The 15,306-nt window shown below is 55.2% G+C and overlaps 1 protein-coding gene across 6 annotated transcripts in view; it reads left to right on the top strand.

Moving 5' to 3' along the window:
- BCL11B (BAF chromatin remodeling complex subunit BCL11B) overlaps positions 1-15,306 on the top strand; it is an 89,795-nt gene that overhangs the window by 34,529 nt on the left and 39,960 nt on the right. For 3 of the 6 annotated variants that reach the window (XM_039252910.1, XM_039252911.1, XM_039252909.1), the window contains exon 3: positions 5,286-5,498. The exons of the other annotated variants lie outside the window; for them this stretch is intronic. In XM_039252910.1, coding sequence (XP_039108841.1) covers positions 5,286-5,498 — 213 coding nt within the window. The remainder of the gene's footprint in view (positions 1-5,285; positions 5,499-15,306) is intronic. 6 annotated transcript variants of the gene reach the window in all.

A 15,306-nucleotide genomic window follows, 5' to 3' on the forward strand; every position in this document is an offset into this window, starting at 1 on the left:
TGCCATCAGTGAGGCTCTTCCCTCCGTGGCCCTGAGGATGCCCAGGCCAGGCCCCATGGGAAGTCCGAGTCCTTGCAACTTCTCAGGAAGTGCCCCCCTTTTAGACCCCAGGACTGCCTTCTTTACGTGTTTTGACCAGGGCCTGAGCCCAGGGCAGCCACGATCACCGTGATCCACAGTCTTCAGGCCTTGGGCCAGCCTAGAAGCAACAAATGACCACGTGTCCTGATGTGCCCACCCAGTCCCCGTCACTGCCGTGGGGTGGGCTCCCCAAAACAGGCAGGCCCGAACCTCCAGCACTGAGTTTTCAAGCCTGAGCTGGCTTTCCTCCATCCTCTCTCTCTAGCAAACCGGAAAAAGAGCCCTGATTTCCCGTCGGGGTTGGGGGAGGGGGGGCTAGAATTGGGATGATTCTTACGGGGGCGAGTGGTGTGGTGCGGTGCATTTGACTTCACGCGATTCCTCGGTCTCGCTCCCCTCCCCCCCCATACATAGCATTTTTATCATCCTTAAGACAAAGTAGCTGGCAAAATATTTAAGCGATCCGAAAGAAATGTTTTTATTTGCCCGTGTGCGAATTGGGTTATCTGCCGATCTTGTTTATGAAATTTGGGGCTGCCTTTCCAACAGTCTGTTCGCCTCTCAAATCTTTCCCGGCTCACATTTCCATATTTCTGCGTGCATGTTCTTTGTTAATCACTTGGCAAGCGCTTATTTGAATATTAAAAATTTCTTTAATCATCAAAGGCAGGAGCACAGTCTCATGAATATTCATATTTTCCCCCCTCCTCAGACTAGATTCTAGTTCATTACCCTGCAGTAAAAGCCAAACAGCCATCAATCGCCCTCATTACAGGCTCTGGCGTTTTGATTGGCTGCCTGCTGCCCAGAGCTTTTTTTTTTTTTAATTTTTTTTTTTTAAATTTTTTCCTCTTCTCCTATGAGCTGTCTTGTACCTGCTAACAACCGAAAAAAAAATCAACAATGCAAGAATAAATTTCTCTGGTTGAAAAACAACTTTGCAAACTTGTCAAACAGCCCTCATGGCTGGCTGCTGCTGTTCGAGCGGTCACCGGCACTACCCCTGCCCCCCCCACCTTTTAAAAGAAAAAAAAAAGAACCGGGAGAAAAGGGGGGGGAGAAAAATTAAATAAATAAATAAAAAGGGAGAAACTTGAGCCTCAGAGATGAATATTTGTCAAGAGAGTTGACGTAAGTTTCATTTGCATAATGACTTTGTACTTCTGCATTAATAAAATTTGCATATGAAGCCATGTTAATTACTCCTGATCATGCTTTTTGCATTCATGCATAGTAATTTTCTCCGACTTGTGAGAATTAATGTCTTGGCATGGGGGGGAGGGGGCGCGGGGATTGTCAGGTTTCCTTGCTAGTGGCCCTCACTCACCAGCGCTCACTCCCTGTCTGTCTCCCTCCTTGATCTATGACTCATTTTTGCGCTATCAGTAGGAGTTCTTGGCTTAAAAAATGTATCAATTGAAAAGCACCAGTAGGGAGGAAAATACACGTCTCTTGCACCGTGTCTTCGCATCCCCGCATCCCCTCTCGCAGGCTGGGGATCGGTAACCCTCAGCGTGGGAGGGGCGCCCGAGGACTCAGCGTTGGGGAAAGGTGCTCGCTCCCCTCACCGCCGGCTCTGGCTGTTCCAGGCGCGTTTTTGTGTGTGCGTTTTTGTGTGTCTCCACGCCGGTGGGTGTGGGTGTGGGCATGCTGGCGGGGTAGTGCGCATGTGTGAGGACCAGGCAGACACATCTGCAGGGCCCCTCTAGGAGAGAGAGGCAGGTCACAGACCCCCTCGGAAGGGATGCGTTGCACACTGCCTCACGTCCTGATCTGGAACTTAAGAAATGTTTCTAGGGATCTTATATTTGGCCATGAAGAGCAACATTCTAACCCCCGTGAACCACTCCGTTTCCTCATTTGTGAGGCGGGGGGGTCATCATACCTACTCTTGGGAAGGGTGCTGGCCTTAAGTGATAGTGTATTCGTTGTTTCTTTTTCCCTAATGAAAGCTCACTTCCATGGTAAGGAGTCAGCTGGCCAGGGGTCTGTTTTTAATTCACCTGGATCCTGAATAAAGCTGATGTGGTGTCTCGGTGCCCCTCCGCCAGGTACCCCGATTCTATTCCAGCCCTAGAGGGGAACCCACCTAGAATCGCTTGTAAAAGTGCCTTGCAGGGCTCTGTGGGTGCTTCCCGGAGCCAAGAGAGCTGCCGGCTGGCATTTAAGTTCCAGAGTGGAAAATAAATGGAGGATAGTAGCCCTGTGTCAAGTTGAGTGTTCACTAGCAGTCTGGCTTGTCCCGAACTTCCTTTAGAGGCAGGGCTCCAAGAAGGTGACTTACCCAGGGTCACGTGGCCAGGAGATGGCAGAGGGGATTGGACACAGGCCTCTGCTTCCTCTGCTCCCAGGCTGCTTCTGCGCTCCGGGCTTCCTCTGGGTTGTCTCAGGGGCCAGTCAGGTGCGTTCTGGATTTCCTGCCTGCACGTTTGAATGCAGACACTTCTTCCTTGAGGACCGGCGAGGGCTGGGAGGCGGCCTGGGACGCCTGTCGAGGCCAGAGACAGCCCTCACCTTGGACTCTGCCATGGGAACTATTTTAAGGTGTACAGTGAGGGGTTTCAAATATATTTGCAGCGTTGGGTGACCATCACCACCACCGTCTGATTCCAGGACCCCGCGTCACCCCCAGGGGAAGCCCCGTTCCCTCCCCTGCCCCAGCCCCTGGCAACCTCTTGCCTCCATTGTGCCTCCAGGGGTTTGCCTACTCTGGGCATTGACTATAATCACCTGACGGGGCTTCTAGGATGGCCTTGCGCTTTTGCTTTAGCTTCAGAAGAGGTTTTCTGGAGGTCCACCTCTGGGCTAGCTGAAGGTTTAAGTTGCTCTGGGTGAGTCCCCCCCTCCCGAGGTCAAGATGGTCCTCTGTAAGCAGCTTAGGATTAGAAGCCACTCAACTCGCTGCCCCTCCCTGCCTCCACTGAGCCAGCCCCTCGAGCAGGTTGTCCCCAGTGAGGGCGGAATTCTTAAAGGGGCACGTGGAAGCCGCTCCAGGGGGCAGCTGCCCCTCCCCCCCTCAGTTGGGAGACGACTTTGCCTTTCCAGGCTCTAGCCTAAGCTTGACCCTTCCAGAAGGAGAGGGGTGTGACTGGACTTGCCCTTTGACCCTTCCTTCCAGCCTTGGAGACAGGTCCTGGTTCTTCACTGCTTGGGAAGACAGGTATCAGGCCCCCGGACACTCGAGTTGTCGCTCTTTCGTAGCCATAGTGAGTGGTGGTGGCCGAGTCACGGTTTCACCCAGAGCCTGGAGGCCTGGGTTCGCTCTTTTCCAACCTCCCAAGGCCTTACTGAGCCCAAGGACCCTCCAGGTTCCCTGTGCTCCACATGGCCCTTCTTCTCAGCATCCCAGGGCACCCTGGTCACCCTGCCCCAGCTGCAGCCCGAGGTGGAGGCAGGGCATATCCGGCCTTTGGAGATGCAACGGGGTTTGAATCTCAGATTTCCCTGAGCCCCAGCACCCCCTCTGGGATGGGGCCGGTTTTCCCTACTGAGTGAGGGAGTGGTGGTGAACTGTGTTTTGTGGTACGTGCCCAGCACGAAGCCATGGTGTGAAGCCAGGCTGATAGGGACAGGACTGAATGTGCGGTGTCAGGTCCTGGGGTCGAAGGTTAGGCAAGGACTGGTCAGGACAGACTCCTGGGAGGAGGCAGCTGACACCGGCCTTAGGTGCCTGCTTTGCCTGGGGGCTTGCACTGAATGTGTGGCTGGAACTGTGTGGGATCATTGGCTCTGCTCTTCTCGGGCTGTCATGGGCTCAGCACGGCCCCAAGTCCTGAGCCGTGCCTCGTGCGAGGTCTTCATTGGCACAGAGGGGCCCCACGTGGCTTTGGCTTCCCTGGCAGGACACCTGCAGGTCTGCCCAGGGGTCCTGATGCCCCCGGCCCCGGATAACACACGTCTTGCAGAGGCAGGTGCTAGAGCGAAGAGTTCCGGTTCCGGAGCCAGGCGGCCAGGGGTTGGCGGGGCTGGCTGCTGGCGTCTGCAGTTTTCTGTGGTCACGTCATCGGCTTCCTGGTCCTCGCGATGGGTCTCCGAAGCCCTGCCCCGAGGGCGTGTAGCGAGCGCACTCTGGGTGAAGACTGACAGGTTCCTGGCTCCAAGTGGGCTTGCGGGGGCCCCCGCGGTTCTCCTGGATGGGGGAATCCCTCGCGGGGCCACGAAGCGGCTGGACCTCCACCCTGCAGATGCGTGCAGGGTGGAGAGCGGCGTCGGGTGGCCGCCTTGGCAGAGCCGGCCCAGGGCCCAGCTGCCCCTCATCTTGTTGATGTTTTCTTTCTGTCTCTCTGATGCTTCCCTGCTCAATTATTTACCCAGGGAATTTGGGCTTCTTCACTTGTGGTTTTGGCAAGGGCTTCACACGGATTTTTGCCCTGGTGGTCTCTTAGCCATTTAAGATAAACGGCCAAATCAAACGCAGGCCTTGCGGGGGGAGCCATGGCAAGCCGTGGGGCTGGGCGGAGGCAGGCCTCGCTCCTGGCCCTGCAGCGTGGCTGTTAGACTGGGGGGTAGGGGTAGACGCCCCCAGCCAGGGTGGAGGTGTTAAGCGGGGTGCTGGGCAGTACCAGGGTTTTCCTGGGATGGAGGGAGCGTTCAAAGCCTTTAGAAAGGGGCCTGGGGGCTTGTGTGCCTTGTGCTTGGTGCCCAGGGTGCTGAGGACACCGGGCTGGAGAGAGACAGCAGCTGGCTGGCCGCCAAGCCGCAGGTTAACTGGTGCCCAGGTGCTCAGAGGTAGACTGAGGTGTTCGAGGCCTGAACAGACAGCCCGTCCTGATAGAGCCAACAGTGGTGGCTTGGTGCTTCCCAGCTATTCCAGAGGGGGGTGGCCCAGACTTTTGGGAATGAATCCCCGAAGGAAGCCAGCTTCAGAACACTCCAGAAGCCCCCACATGGTGGGTGGGGGTCTTCCTGGGTACAGGGGTCCTGACAGCTTCTTTTGGCCTCCCCCCAGGGATGGGAGTCTGGTCCCAGGACGGCCCAACCTGGCAGCTGTGGAAGTAGGCCTCCCCTCCCCCACTTCCTATGGCCTCTTACCAATTCCTCCAGCCTGTGCCCAGTTGCCTTCCCTGCAGGGCCTGGCACCCCGGGGCCTCCCACTCTGGAAGGGTGGCCTGCAGCCCTCTGCCCTGGGCCCCTGTCCCACACCCCGGGTCCCTTGTATGGTCCAGGGCCCGACTGACCAGTCTTTTTTATTGTTTTTTCTCCAGGGCCGTGCAGGCCTGCCCAGCTGCCAGCGACGGCCCCCATAGCTGCCTCCTCCCACCCTCACTCATCCGTGGCCACTCCACCTCTGCGCACCCTGGGCGCCCCGCCGCCCTGCTTTCCCCTGCCCTGCTGCAGCGTGCGCCCGGTCTCGGGTGACGGGACTCAGGGTGAGGGTCAGACGGAGGCTCCCTTTGGATGCCAGTGTCAGTTGTCAGGTAACAGACGGCCGCGGTGGGGGAGGCGGGCTCCCAGGGATGGCGGGGTGTGCCCTGGGCAGGGCCGGCCGCCGCCTCTTGGGGGGGGGGGCTGGGCGAGGTGGGGACCCAGGGAGGATGTGCGGACCTACCCCAAAGGGGCACCGGGGAAGTGGCGAAGGCCGTCGGCCGAACTGCACGCCCGTGCCCCTACCTGTCCCCATCACTTAGCGGGTCCCTCGATGCCTCTGCCCGTTCTGAGCGTGTTGCTCCCAGAATGCATTCCTTCAGCTTCCAAATTTCATCTCTTTGGGCTGTTTAGCTAAAGCTTAATTGGAAAACGCTTAACATCTGAGGTTTTCTTCTGCTCTCGCCCCTGCCGTCCCCTCTCCCGTGCCCCAGTCACTGCCCCCCACCCCGAGGACGGCGCTGGGAGAAGGTTCCCTGGCTGTCTGTGTCCATCGCCGGAGCCGTCCAAGACGCTGAGTTTCTCTTTGCCAGAATGTGTTGCCCCTTAACTCTGAGACACAAGAGTCACTACCAAGGAGCCTTTTGGCTGTGGCGGTGGGAGGGGGTGAAGCCTGGTGGGGTTCCTGCCGAGTGGGGCCGTGCACACGCCTACTGTGTGCTTCGCAGGTCTTTGCAGCTGCTCGGGGTATACAGATGGGCAGACACGGGGTCAGCACAGTGGAGAGACCTGTCTTCCGTGGAACTGCCCATCTGTCTTCCCAAACATGACCCACACCCCTGCTGTGGCCCGGGGTCCCTGAAATTGCAGGCAGAGTCCTCCCGTCCCATCCTGCCCTGTTCAGGGCCTGCTGCCAGGATGCTGACGTAGACACAGGTGGTGGGGAGGGCCCTGAGGTCTGGGTTCCAGACGGGCCAGGAAAGGACAAGGCTGGGTGCAGAGCGGGGGCAGATTCGGCTTGCCCCAGCGTTGTCCCCAGGCACCTTACAGGCTTTCTCTTGATTCGGGTAGAGAAGGGAAAACGATGGTTACTGGACAGATTTTGCTTTAACCAAAGCTGTCTGGAAGGACTGGCTGTGCTGGAACCAGGTGGCCCCGGCTGCAGGGGCCAGAGTCCCCCAGGCCTTCCTGCTGGCCAGGCGGCCCGCAGCCCTCCTCAGCTCCCGCTGTGCTGTCCGCCAGGCTCATGCCTGGAATTCACAAAGCAAAGACTGAAACGGTCCGGGAAGGGGTCGGCACCGCCGGCAGAGAAGCCAGCTCCCGGCTCCGGGCTGCCCTAGTGCCCCTTGGGGAATCGGGGCTCCCATCCCAGCTCTGGGGGTGCGGGCTCTGATCCCTGTGTGCTGGGCGAGGGATGCCTGCTTCGTCTGGGCGGTTGCCCTGCCCTCGTGGCTTCCTGTGATTAGGGCTGCAGCCCCTGTGACCACGCGAGGGGTCACGCTATCAAAGATCAACCTGAGTGTTTATGACTAGACTTGGTCAAGGTCTTCGGTTACAGAAACATGACTTACCTGGCAGAGGTGCACCCGGGGCTGTGCTTAACCCTCTCTTGGGCCCGGCTCTGCTTAAAAGCTGCCGCCGTGCTGAGCAGGAGCTATTACATCCCCATTTTGCAGATGGGGAGGTAAAGGCTTGGGGAGGCTGAGTGGCCGTCGTAGGGAGGCTCCCAGCGAGGCCACCCTGTTCCTACTGAGCCTGCATCCAGGAGTGTTCTCACTGGACGGGTTCACACGCCCGCCCACAGCCACACTGCCACCCACTTCCTTCCAGGGACCACGTGTGGAGGGGCCTACCGTGTACGCCATTGCACTGGGCCTTTGTGTATGTTCTTGGATTCAGTTCTCATGGGAACCTTAGGACGACACTGTCCCCACTTGACAGATGGAAACACGAGGCTCAGAGATGTGGAGGTCTGATAGCTCACATTCATTCATTCATTCTTCCATGAAAAGCCCTTTCTTGGGCACCTACTTTGTGGCACTGTGCAGCCGGCCCCTGGCCTCCGGCAGCTTGCATGGGTGGAGATGGGGAGAGCCGGCAGAGGGTCCTGCAGAGAGGATGCTCTGATGGGAATAGAAGGGCAGAGGTGGGACTTGACCTTGGCTGGTCATCCCGCACCCCCTTCATCTTTGGCATTGGCTCCACTAGCTTAGAGGCCTTCTTGGATTTCAGAGCTTGGAACTGTGAGGGCTTAGCGCCTGTGAGCAGCCCCCAAATTGATGGCGGTGCCCGGGGAGGAGAGTGAGGCAGGGTGGGCTCTGTTTCTGGGGTCTCTGCGACCGCTCTTTCCAGCTCTCTTCGGAGGTCTGTTCTCAGCCTCTGGTGCTAGGCTGTGATTTCCAGCACCGCCTTTGTTCTCCATCGATAGCCTCCTCCAGGCTGTCCCCCTGTCCTTTCTGATCAGTTTCAGTACCTGAAAATATTCTGCTCCGGAGGTTTTTGTCCCTTTGTGGCTTCTGTCCCTGGCGCTGGGCTGTTTGCTGAAGTGTTTTTAGTGCCTGTTTAATTAGTAGTTGGAATGGAGTCATTAAATTCACAGTAACCCGTTAGGAAGAAGCAATCCTCTGTAAAGACGGAGAGGGGCCACCGTCCTTACTTTGTTTTGTCTCTTTTCAGATCAGGATGCACTGAACCTATCTCTTCAAATTAATACGGAAAACCCCGGAGTAACCGTGTTTCACACAGGTTAATTGCATGCCCGTGAACGCATTCAGAGTTATTTATAGAAGGATGTGATTTTGTGGGGGAAGAAGCCACTCAGGTTTGTGTTTGTGAATCTCTCTGGCTGGTAGCGTCCCAGACAGCTCCACCTCCTAGGATCCTAACCCCAGACCTCCTGATGGTCATGGTGGGGAGAAGGGACTTGGGTTCTTCGTTACTTTTTTTGACTCTGCTGAAATAACAGCCGGGGGTGGTGGTGGTGGTGGCTTTGAGTCTGGGCATTCCTGGGAACTGAAGTTTCTTCCCTGAGAAATTTCATGGAGGAACTTCTCCAGGGTGCCCGTGGTGTCCAGAAGCTCAGCCTGTGGTCCTGGCCCTTTCTCCACCTGGCTGGTAACCTTGAGAAAGCCACTCTCCCTCTCTGGGCCTGTTTCTTCTTCTGTAATAAAAGTATATATGCATATATACACTTACCTGTGTATCATATGATCTATATATGTGACATTTAAAAATGAAGCTCCACATTTGACTTCTAAAGCACATGATACTGATCAGTTTCAGTTACAGGCTGGTGTGGATGACTAGGCATGTGACTTGGTTAAGGTTCCCAGGGCAGGGGTGGGGGTTCAGAGAATGGTTTGAAAACCTCTGGGCTTTGGCTCCCCTGAACCTTTCCCCATTCTGAGGTTTCCAAGAGTGGCAGGCAGTCATTAGAGTGAATCCGTTGCCTGGGCGAAGGCTGCTGTCCTTTATGGCTTCGTGACCTTGGGCAAGTCCTTTCCCTCTCCGTGTCTCCGTTTTCTTAGCTATAAAATGGGGGTGATGATAGCACACGCCTTGCAAGATTGGTTTCAGGATTGAATGAGGTCCTGTGTGCCAGGTGCTGAGCCCAGTGCCTCACGCTGAGTGAACCCTGTAGAAGTTATGACTCATGCTTGAGCAGAACAGGTTTTATGACACTGCATCAATACATGTCCGGCATTGTGTGGAGTTTTACTTCAAGCTGGACCACTGATAGTGGATACACAAGCTGATCCACTCATAAATGCTTCTAGCCTCTCGGCTGGCTCAGATCAGGTACCAGCATCGTGAGGTGGAAAGGGAACTGAGAAACTTCACTGCATATTTAAATGCCAACGATGGTCATCCGCCACAGTGATTAATACATGTGCTTGGTGAAGTTCAAGGTCTCATACGAGAACACACAGGATCCCAGCTCGGGGAAGTGGAAGTATTTGGATTTAATAGGAGTCAGTTGCAGCCATTACTAGATGCTGAAATCACAGGGCAATCTTGTAAAGTTAAATTCAATTTACTTTTCTACTGAAATTGTGCTTGCTGTATTATTTAACTAATCTGGGGTTTCTTGGCATGGGTTAAAGGGACAATAAAGATAAAAGAATACCTGTAAGTAAATAGTAGGGTTTAACAGTAGACTCTATCGTGTTCTCCTCCTTCAATTATATCCCAGTGTTCATTTGTGTTGGTTTTTATAACCGGAGCCATCCAATGGGACACTGTGGATTAGACCACCCTAGCTGTGGAAGCTTGATGCAATTAATACAGTCTGTCTGGAAAGTGGCCTTATTTCGGGAAGTTTTATGTTAATGATATGGTCTGTGCTTTGCACATTTCATACCAGAACAAGAAGCACGCTGTAGTTTCATTCTGGACTGGGTTTGATTAACGCCGGAGGATCAGTGGGAAGCCAAAGGGTGATGCGGACCGAGATGGCAGCACCAGCCAGCCCCCCGCCGGCTCACCGCCTCTCTCTCCTGGTGCAGGGGGTGCTGGGGCGCGCTAGTAGGGCATGAGGGCCTCCCTGGAGACTCTGGAGGGAGGGGTGAGTACGGGGGTGAAGAAGTAGAGAAGTGAGTGTTGGGGGAACGCGTGTGGACAGAAGCACTCCACCTGGGGAAGGTTTGCGACGCGCTCTTGCGATTTCCTTGCCAAAGTCGCATTCGCTGCGAGTCTGTCCGGGCTAACTGGGTCCCAGTGTCCTTGGGGGCTGGCTCACTGCAGATAAAGGGCTCTCAGGGGAGTCATTAAAACTTTAAAGAGTCACCTGCACGCCTTCCGATGTCTGTCTTGCTGAAGGGGCGGGTGGTCCCGCATGTACAACCCGGGGTCATTCTTGCACGCCTGCAGTGTCCTGCTATGTCTGCTTTCTTGGGATCACACCACTACAGAGGCTGTCCTGGACGCCTCCTGTCGTGATTGGGGGAAGTACCAGGAGAAGCCACGGAGAGCAGCAAAGCCCCCAGGATGAAGGAGGGGGCGGAGGGCAGCAGGTCTTGCGAGCACCCCAGAAAAGCCCGCTGTCTGGGAAGTCACGTCGGCTCCAGCATCTACGGGAGCCAAAGGCGCTGGGTCTTTAGGGACCGGATGGAGTGCAGTGCTGCCTGGTGCAGTGTGTGTGTGGGGGGGTGAGGTGGGGGGGAGGGCGGGTGGGGGCAGGGGTACCTACCAGCATGACTGTCCTCCGATAAAAGGGGTCCCAGCAACGTCCTGGAGAGGAGACCACTGCGGCCACACCAGATTCCATTTCACTCCAAGCCGGCCCTTCAGACGTTCTGAAGGCAGAGCTAAATCAAAGAATTCTGTTCAAATCCGTACAAGATGTTGCTGTTTTTCTGCTCTGACAGGAGAGGCATTTGGAAGTGCAGTTTCTTTCTTTCTTTTCTTTTCTTTTCTTTCTTTTTTTTTTTTTTTTATAGCTGTCTTAAAAAGGAGTTTGGCTGTTTAGCGCAGCTGGTGCTCATTACATTATGCACTGGCAATAAAATAGCATGTGTAATTAATTTTTAATGCAGCGCTGGATGCAGTGCCTTAAAGCAGTTAGTGGATGTGAGGAGCCGGCACTGGCCACCGACATCAGAGATAGAGCATGTGGCCACATTCTGCAGCTTTAAAGGGAATCGGAAAGCGGCCGAGGAGGCTGGGGGCCCTCCACACGGAGTGGGTTCGCCTCCACTGACCTGAGGCTTGAGTTCCTGGTTACTGACCTGGGACCGGGGATCTCAAGGGGTCATCCCATCTCACCCCTTCATTACCTGGACGGGTCACTGGGGCGCAAGACTGTGTGTGACACGGGCTCTGTGTCCTTTCCGCTCTGTACACTAGGCCACATTACCTCCTTGAGTTCAGACTGTAAACTGGGGAGGGAGCCACCATGTGAGGCGGACGATGTGATTCGCCAGCAGGGAGTTTCTGCTCTGTGGAGCCCTGAACGCTCAGCTTCTCAGGCCCTCGGTTTTGCCATCTGCAGTTGGAACACACCTCCGTGTGTCCTAGGCTTGAGGTGTTCGGTGGCTGTGCTCTGATCGCTGGCTGCCCCGTTGATTCTCTGGGCTCCGTGACGCGGATTCGTGCTGGAAACGAAGTGTCCTGGGGGACATGCACTGCTCGGAGAGCCACGGACACTGTGGGAAGCTGTGGAGGCGGGGCCACGCTTGGTCCTTGTTCTCAAGGTGCCTGGGTGTGGATGAGTGACCCTGGGCTGGCCACCACCTCTCCCCAAGCCTCAGTTTGCTTCCCTGTGAGACGCTGAGGCACTTGTTCGTCATCTGGAGGCTCCACTACGTGGCTGCTGTCTGGGGCGGCCACGGTGGGGCACCAGCACATGCGGAAGCAGAGGCAAAGGATGACGGGAGGGGCAAGAAGGAGGCCACTGGGCCATCGAGAACCCTTGGGCGCCCTGTGCCCAATGCCCGGTGACGACGTGGCTGCCGTCCCTTTGAAAGCGTGCTGCCTGGGAGGTTACCGCGGTCACTGCCCCGTGACTCGCCAGCATCTCCCACAGGGAAACGTGTGTGCCAGCACGGTCCTGGTCACTTTGCAAACTTTGCTCAGGCCACCCCATCCTCTTAAAGCCCCTAAGAAGAGGCAACCCCCACTCCCCTCCTTTTGCTCATGAGGATCGTGGGGCCCCACGCTTGCAGCTCTCACTTCCTGGTTCCTGCTGGGGTGCACGGTGGCTCAGACAGGGGCAGCGGGAATGCAGCGTGGGGTGGGCAAGCAGACTGCATCTGGACATGGGTCTGCGAGGGTCCCCAAGGTCTTCCTTCATTCTCTGGCTGTGCCGCCGGCCGATCCGGGGCAGGACGTGGGGGTCTGGGAATGAGCGCAGTAGGGGGTCTTGCCACAGTGGTCGGGCCGCACAGTGAACATGAACCATGTGCCCTGGGATGCCTTCATCCGCCGAAGAGAATTGAAAGGACCAGGCTTACAGGCACAGGGAAGGCCCAGCAGACCTGGGGTTTTCCTGATGGGAAGGTGAGCCTGGGGCTTCTTCCAGCCGGTGACCAGTGACCAATGTGGATGTGGTATCAGCCGGGAGAGGTCCTGCAGACCCAGAGAGCCCCTCCAGCTCTGGCTGCCCCCGAGGGGCCGAGTTGTGAGTGACTGCTAGGGACAGAGTAACCAACCCTCAGGCCACCAGAGGGAAGGATGAGGCCTGGGGAATATTGTTTCTATGTCTTTGCTCTCAAATTGGGTTTCTGGAGTCTGGCTGGCGGTCCGGGACCTGGCTTGTGGCCTCACTGCCGCTTTTACCAGGTCCATGTAGATCCACGTCTCCGGTTGTCGAGTTCCGGGCGGGCGTGGTCCTGTGGGTGCTCAGGAAATGCTGGTGGACGGTGAGGACCCAGGAGGGGTCATGTTCGTGTCTTCAAGAGAAGAGAGAAGACACAGAATGCTCTTAGTTACCACCTCTTTTTTGGTGCATGGTCCCCTAGAAGCAAGTTTTCTGCACTGGAGAGAAACAGACTTGTGTCTTCCTTAAAGCTTGAGGTGTTTCTCTCTCTCTCTCTCTCTCTCTCTCTCTCTCTCTCTCTCTCGGTGGAGGGGAACAAAGTGTACTTGACTTTTTAAACCCGAGGGCCAGGCAAGGCGGAGGGGCTGTGTACTGTACATATTTCACAATCAAACCCAAATAGTCTAAACCATGAAATATAGTTTATCCAAACATAATCAAGGCTGGCCAATTTAATCCAGAAGTCTGTGGGGAGAAAGCCTTGGTGGGCAGGGGTCCCTCTGGGTGGGATTCCGCACACAGCCTGCCGTCGCACCTGAGGATTGTGGCCTGCTCATCCCTTGAGGCCCCTCCTCGAGACCGTGGTGTGTGTGGTCAGTGGGCGTGGAAACGTCAGCCACAGCTTCCTCTCCCACCAGGGTCTTCCTGACGCTTGGCAGCGAGGCCACCGGGTCACGGACAGGGTACAATTTCTGTGCCCTCACTGTGTGTCAGGCCCTCAGCAGGGATTTCCCAGACATTCAGGCTTCCCAGCACCTTCTTTCCTGTTCTGTAATTTGCAGGTGAGGAGACAGACCAGAGAGGCGGTAGGATGTGCCCGAAATTGCGCAGCTGGTAGACAGCAGAAGTGGGATTTGAACCCAGGTCTCCTTGGGTCTAGGGGACAGAGCCTGCTCCTGTCCTTGCACTCTGGCTCCCAACCTCCCTCCTGCTAGCCGCCTCCTACCTGGGAGGTGTGAGTGGGAGCTCCAGAGGGAGAGGCATGAACTGATGAAATTGTATCCTGGAGGGATGGAGGCTGGCCGGAGCCCCGGATAATAAGAACACCTGTACTTGATGATTTCAGCCGAAGGGGTCAGAGGACTTGGGACTTCTTGGAAGAGGTTAACACAAAAACAGAGTCACTACCTGCAGAGACAGGGGTATTTGGAATCCTTTTGTAAATCTAGACGTTTTTAATTACTGCCTTTGTTAATAGGAGGCGAGGAATGGTTGATGGGAGGCGCCCTTTGGGTGCATGTGTTGGCCCACAGATCTGTATTTATGTATTTATTTATTTATTATTATTATTTTTAATAATTTATTTATTTCTGAGAGAGAGAGAGAGAGACAGCGTGAGCATGAGAGGGTCAGAGAGAGAGGGAGACACAGAATGTGAAACAGGCTCCAGGCTCTGAGCTGTCAGCACAGAGCCCGATGCGGGGCTCGAACCCACGAACCATGAGATCATGACCTGAGCCGAAGTCAGATGCTTCACCGACTGAGCCACGCAGATGCCCCCTCAGATCTGTATTTAGCCCGTCCCTCCTGATGCACCCTCTTCTCCACTCTCCTTGTGCTTTGTTAACAAGTGCCTCATCTTAGTCTTTTTAAAAAAAATTTCTTGGGGCACCTGGGTGGCTCAGTCGGTTCAGTGTCCAACTTCAGCTCAGGTCATGATCTCAGAGTCCATGGGTTCGAGCACTGCATCCGGCTCTATGCTGACAGCTCGGAACCTGAAACCTGCTTCGGATTCTGTGTCTCCCTCTCTCTCTGCCCCTCCCCTGCTCATGCTCTGTCTCTGTCTCAAAAATAAATAAGCATTAAAAAATTTTTTAAAAAATTCTTTATTTTGAGGGAGATAGAGAGTTTGAGCTGGGAAGGGGCAGGGAGAGCACAGAGCCCGATGTGGGGCTCAAACTGCTGACCCCTGAGATCATGACCTGAGCCAGAGTCAGGAGTTGGACACTCAAGCGGCCGAGCCATCCAGGTGTCCCTCATTTTAGTTTGAGTTGATGGTAGAAAGGAGCCACTGCTCTGGGCCCACCGGGTGCCACGGGCTCTGTATGTATCACCCCCACTGATTCTTTCTCACAATGGTGTTAGGATATGTCTGCTGGATTTCGTTTTTAATCTGTGGTAAAGTATACAAAAGTTATCCTTTTAGCCATTTCTAAGTGTACAGTGTGGTGACATTAAGTGTATTCACATTGTTGTGTGTGCTGGTGCTACTGCCACCCCCACCCCTGCCCAGTCTAGAACGTTTCCCTTATCCCAAACTAAACTCCGTCCCCATGAAGCACTAAGTCCCTCCCTTCTCCCTTCCTGCGTTCTACTTTCTGTCTCTACGAGTTTGACTGTCGTGAGTATCACACAGAAGAAGAATCAGACAATGTTTCTCCTTCAGTGACTGGTGTGTTTCACTCAGCGCCATGTCCCCGGGGTTCACGCATGTTGTACTACAGGTCCAAAATGCCTTCCTTTTTAAAAAAATTTTTTTTGTTTTTATTTTGAGAGGAAAAGCAAGCATGTGTGAGTGAGTGGAAGAGGGGCAGAGAGAGAGAATCCCAAGCAGGCTTTCTGCACCATCAGAGCAGAGCCTGATGCAGGGCTCAAGCTCATGAATCGTGAGATCATGACCTGAGCCCAAATCACGAGTTGGATGCTTACCCGACAGAGCCACACCA

This window comes from Hyaena hyaena, unplaced genomic scaffold, assembly GCF_003009895.1.
Source record: "Hyaena hyaena isolate Hyena2069 unplaced genomic scaffold, ASM300989v1 scaffold_427, whole genome shotgun sequence".
Classification (NCBI taxonomy): Eukaryota; Metazoa; Chordata; class Mammalia; order Carnivora; family Hyaenidae; genus Hyaena; species Hyaena hyaena.